At 41.0% G+C, this 6,000-nt stretch overlaps 1 protein-coding gene across 1 annotated transcript in view; it reads right to left on the reverse strand.

The window, feature by feature from the left end:
* LOC132592646 (sodium/hydrogen exchanger 10-like) overlaps positions 1-5,441 on the reverse strand; it is a 62,550-nt gene extending 57,109 nt beyond the window's left edge. The window contains exons 1-2 of the mRNA XM_060278965.1: positions 5,213-5,441; positions 1,282-1,382 (exon numbers count right to left, since the gene is read on the reverse strand). Of these exons, the coding sequence (XP_060134948.1) occupies positions 1,282-1,382; positions 5,213-5,441 (330 nt within the window). The remainder of the gene's footprint in view (positions 1-1,281; positions 1,383-5,212) is intronic.
* Positions 5,442-6,000: the final 559 nt, after the last annotated feature.

Raw genomic sequence — 6,000 nt, forward strand, 5'->3', positions numbered from 1 at the left:
CTCCGCAAGGGAAAGCCGCTTCCCTCTGCAGGAACTGGGAGAGTCCCAGCGCGGCCAGCTGGGCAGAGAGCAAGGCTACCCCTGGAGGCCAAGAGGGGATCTTCCTGCATGGTTTCAGCCACCTAGGTGGTTTCCAAGGCTTGATCGGGTTGAAATGGGCTAAGGCTGCTTGGGACAAGTTTCCACGAGGGCTGCTTTTCTGGTATTGTCGGGGGCGGTGTGGGAGTGAGTTAATACTTTTTGCTGGGTCTGGGTTGCTCTGGGCTTTATGACTGAATGGTGGAAGCCGCCTTTGGAGGCTCGTTGCCCTAAAAAGCGACTTTTGAATCTCTGCAATAAGCCAGAAACCCACCACCCAGCCTAATTTCTTCCCCTCTCCGTAAGCGGGCTACATTCCTCTTGCCACCATCAGCATACGTCCAGCCACAGTCCAGTCACTGGCTCCTATGGTAGGGAGCAAGAGCAATGGGAGGAGGGCTTGGGGAATTGAGGGGGAAGAGTTTGGAGATCCACACTTAGGTGAGCATGAAAGCAGAGGCGTAGCTAGGTGGCTCACTCCGTCCCCGGGCACCCGAGCGGCTACTGGGAGGAGGGCCTCCTAAATTCTAGAGTTAAATTCCGTGTCAGATGGGAAGCTGGGTGTCTGAAACTTTACCCTTGCCTTGTGCAGTAGCTTTTAGTGCCCTCTGATGAAACAATCTACACATTGATTTTTGCAGAAACAATGATGTTTGAAACATTTTTAAAATGATGAGTCCATGGCTCAAGTTGGAATTGGGCTTGGCATACCATGCTCTTTCCTTAAAATATATGCAAAAAGCCTGTTTCTTCCAAGCTCATTTCCAAATTTCAGATCTCTCCCCAAACCCTCTCCCCTGAAAACCCATATATCTTGCTCTGCCACTTCTTTCAGTAGCAAACTCTTTTCAATCTGGATGTTCCCCAAGCTGAATGGCTTTGAAGTGGCAGAACCCACTGGCTCATCTTCAAGAAAGCAACTTGAAGAGGGGTCCACAAATCCACCTTGCCTACAGACACCTCAAAATGCTAAACTGGCAACAGCAACTACTGTTATCCTACGGTAGTAATGTGGAGACAATTTGCATAAAGACCTGGTGTCAGAGACTTGCAGGGAGAGCAGAGATGGAATTGAATTTCCTCTCTCCTTCTGCCTCCTCCTCAACCTACTGTGTCTTCAACTGAACTTTGTTTACAAAATATCAGTAAACTCTATTTCCTTAATAGTTATTGAAATGGAGGAAATTATTAGTTCTCCATTACCTGATCTGAAAAACGGGCTATTGTTCCAATGCCAATTCCTACTAAACATATAATTACCAGAATAGGAATTTTTACTTCTTTAATAACAGTTCGTAACAGAGCTGAGGGGAAAAATATGTAACAAATGTAATCAATACTACTGTTACATAATTTCAAGAATGTCAGTAAATAACTATAGTTTTATTAATTCAATGTTTCTTTATAAAAATGTTTATCAACATTTCTATAAATAAAATGAAAAAATATCAGCCGGACAGAAGAAAATTTACAAAAGGATAAACTAGTATTAAACACAATACTGAACAATCATAAAAATTACTGACTTATCTTAAATGTTTAAACCACCTAATAGGCCTGTTGACATAAAGAAAGTCTTCATCAAAATCCTATCACTAAAATTACAAGTAATTTAGAGATTTATAAAATCTAAATCTTAGTATCTCTGTTGTGTTTTATAAATTTGCTAGTTGTTTTCAGGACACTTGTTGAAAAATAGGATACAAATTGACAGAATATATATATATATATATATATATAGTATTCAAACAAAGATATATTTGATAACATTTTTATCTAATCTTGTCTAGTAATTAAAGGTTTTGGAGGTAAAAACAGTTTGGGTCTTTTAGAGTTCAGATACTGCTTTGGAACAAATATTGCCTGCCCATGCACTTGTTTCTATACCCCCACCCCCAGTGTCTGAAAACCAATGGATTTATCAATAAATACAATATTATAAAGACAATATGTCTGGAGGACTTCTGTCTTCTGTAAAAGCTGTCCTGAACTTTATCAAACTCTAGAAAGAGGAGAATATTTCACAATAGCATCAAAGTAATTGTATAACAAATTTATACTAGAGATGAGAGCTGAATACCTTGTCAGATTTTTTTTTAAAAAAAATGTATATTGCTTCGTAAAGAAATATAGAAACTTTTTGGGGAAGTAATATGCCTGTAGTTATTTTATTTTTATAATTCTGTACAATGATAATATTCAGAGTATGATCTATCCAGGAAAAGCATTTTATCCCATTGATTTCCGTGGGATGTAAACACTTCTTAAATCACCTTTGAAATCAATGGACTTCAAGTGTTTAAATTGGGCTGAATCATGACCATATTTATATTCTAATGTAATTCTGTATAATTATATAAACCTGTTTGTTATGGACTACCATTAAGGCAATAAGCCATTGTTTGATGTATAAGGATACAGATATAAATTGCACATAAAATATTATTAAGAGACATTTTTGTTAATTATATTCCACAAAGGGATGTGTCATAATGCCATATTTATTGGATTGCTTTCTTCTTTGTGACTGAATTCTACTATAAAGATTAAAATAATGGATAAATCATAATTTGGGTCACTTCTATAGAGCAAAGAGAATTTCTCTATTTATTGCAATGCAACAAACTCATTTTTAAAGGAATACCGGTAGTATTTAGTTGTAACTATTTTCACCATTAAAATACAGTTTAAGAAATAGTGTATTAGATGCTAAAAGATCCCATTCATTCACCCATTCTAAACCTCTGAAATAAAGAGTATATGCAAATAATAGTTTGGCTCTCATATAAATGCAAAGTACTAATTCAATAATGAGACTCTTATTACATCCTGAGTCATGAGTAGCATTTAAGGGCTTTCTATGCAGCTGAAGATATTTCAACTGAGTTATTATGATGATGCTTTCAAACACAGAACACAATATTCTCTGTAATATGGCAAGAAAGTTTAAAAGCATTAGTCTTCTTCAGATGGCTTGGCATTCAAATTCTCAGTAACTGGATGGATTACCTGATATGATACAGCAAAAGTATCTAAAAATGTGTGACTATTAAGGGAATTGTGTTTAATCCAGTTCATATAAATAACCCTCGTTCCTTCTGAGTATAAATGGCATTATTGTTTATGTTTAATATTTTTAAAGAGAATAGTTATAATAGGTTGATGGCCTGGGGCACTTAATTTTAATTACTACCTAACTGCCATCTTTTAATTTTTTAGTACACTGCTATTATTTTTACTTATTACTGTATATAAATTTATAAACCACTTCACAGCCTGAAATAATTGAAGCAATGTACACTATAAAAATAAGACTCAAAACTATGCGGAAAACCTCTAAGAATAATGAAACAATATCTAACAATATACAATTAGCATTCCATAAATGACTGGGTCACACCGCAAGGAAGCTCTTCTTCAATGAAACTATGATATTCCTAAATGTTTGGTGGTTTCTAAACATATTTCCAAAAAATACATGACAACTGTAATAAAGTGTTCATAATGGGAGGTGGGTATGTGAAAAAGAAGCTAGTCTCTCTCATTCATTTTTAACATATCTAGTTCCAATAAGTTGAGGTTAATTTTCTTATATTATAAATCCAGAATCATTTAGAGAAATTTATGGTTGACTATCTAACTCACATCAGAGATGTAACTGCTCTCACTACCGGATAAAGCAACAAGCATCACCTCTGTATTTGCTTCTTGGAACCATCCAGCCAGGTGGCCAGAGATGGTCTCTCTCATAACCTCTGTTTTGCAAGGCCACCCAAGACTGCTCAAGCAGGTAATATGTAACTAGCTAAATTATATGTACTTTAGTGGTTTTATTTGTAAATCTCCGATTGCTGCCTCCCATTTTCGCAGTTCCCCCAAATAAATTTGTTTATGCTTTGACATTTGACTTCATTGGTTTTAAAAACGCAATTCTAGGGAAATCTTTGCTATGTGTTAAGACTGCATGGGTGTCCAGGTACCTTTTGTGTCCTTAGGATATTTCACAAGATTTGTTAAGTTTTGTGTCATTAGGGCTTTGGAGGAGTAAATAATACATCTCTGTATTTTTTAATATTTCTAGAACTGAGTTTAAGGGAAGCGGTCCTTGTCAGTAAGGCTTATAAACCCCCCAAATAATCAGAAAGTGTAGAGCAGACAAAGGGAACCTGTGACTCCCTGATGTTGTTGGATTCCCAATCCATCAGCCCCAGCCAGTATAGCTCATGTTCAGGGAATGAAGAGAGCTGTGGTCTGTATCTGGAAGGCAAGATATGTGGCCTAGTGCTTTCTTCAGGATGGGAACAGCATGTAGTAGCAGCCTATCCAAAGGAACCAACTTCAAGGGTCCAAGGGGTATTCAGCCCACTCAATAAAATATTGGAGGGCTGCCTCCCCCCAAAGTTGATGGGCAATGCTGTTCAAATGGTGTGCATGCACCGTGTCATGTGATCAATTATGCAGGGCGGGGCTCACCTTCCCCCCAATATTTAATTCAAGTTTGTACCCATGAGGATATCAATTTATGGCATGGGAGCCTTACACAAAAATCAGTGAGAGGTCCCAGTACGGAAGATCACCTGCAGCTGGGCATTTTATGTAAAATATTTACTCCACTTTTCATTTTAGTAATCCCACAAGGTAGCTTGCGGTAATAACATAAGAGGAGACCTTCGGCTTCAGGTCAATGGCCCACCTGGGTCCAGTCAACTAGAATTAGGTCCCTATAAGCTCACAAGGCAGGACCTTCTGCTCTACATTTGTGTTTCCCTGCAGGTGTTATTCAGTGGGCCTCTGATTGCATTAAAGCAGCAGGAAAAGAAAATGCACCTTGTGGGGTTGTGCATTTCTGAACACCATGCCTCTCTCATTTAGGCGTCCAATTAAGCATCCAGGATAGCAACATGCAAACATTTAGCAATTCTAGCTAGCATTTACTAAATGTTATCCGTGTGCTTGGCACTCCACAATACCAAGTTGATTTTGTTATACGGTTGTTTTCTGAGTGTGTGGGGGGGGAGGGGAGAGAGAGTATGCGTTTTCAGAAGCTCATCGTACGGACCCACTCATAAGAGTGGCCAACGTGTCTGCTTCTTGCACTAGCGCGAGCTAATGACTCAGCAGCAACTACCCCTACCTCCCAAGAGGAAGCTCGAAAAAACCGCGAGCACCATCATCGGCCGCTTCTTCGCGATGAGGTGATAGCTGTCATAATAGGAAATATTATCGTCAATGTCATCATGGTCGTGGGCTCCGCGCATCGAAATGTAGGTCCGGCGGCCGGGGCCCGAGACGGACAAGCTGAGGTTTAAGTCGCCCCTCGGCTTCCACAAGGCCTCGGCCTCCGGGAAGTACGAGAAGACCATGGGCTTCTAGAAGGGAGCCGGAGCTCTGGAGAGAGCGCAGTCCACAAGATGTCTTTCGCGTGCGAAAAGTTTGCGTGTTCGCGATCGGCCTCGCCGCCTTCAACCCCGAAAGCGGCGAGCTCCGGCAGGCAAGCAGGCAAACGGCCGTTTCCGCTTCCCGGCGGCTTTCGTCCACAGACGGCGGTTGTCCGTTGGATTTCAAATTCCCCTCACGCCGGCTCCCCCGCCAGCACGTGCCTATGTCGTCAGGCGACTCGCGGGGAGAATTCGGCGGGCGAGGGCGCTGGTGGAGGGGGAAGGGAGGCGGAGGCGGAGGCTCCGCCCTCGTCATCATTATCATCGGCATCCCCTCAGACAACAACTTCCCTGTGGAGGGGGAGGGGGAACCAATATATTACAGTACACAGCATCCCGCCACTACGGTAGTCCTACTGAGCCTCACCCCCCTCTAGGCTGTGGCTGTGGAGTGTCAGAGTCTAGAGCGAGGAAAATGGCACCCACAGCCAAGGAATGTCTTCAGCCAGCCCTAACCCTGTTGCTGCCTTTGAGGTGTAGGAGA

Source organism: Zootoca vivipara, chromosome 1 (assembly GCF_963506605.1).
Source record: "Zootoca vivipara chromosome 1, rZooViv1.1, whole genome shotgun sequence".
NCBI classification, from domain to species: domain Eukaryota; kingdom Metazoa; phylum Chordata; class Lepidosauria; order Squamata; family Lacertidae; genus Zootoca; species Zootoca vivipara.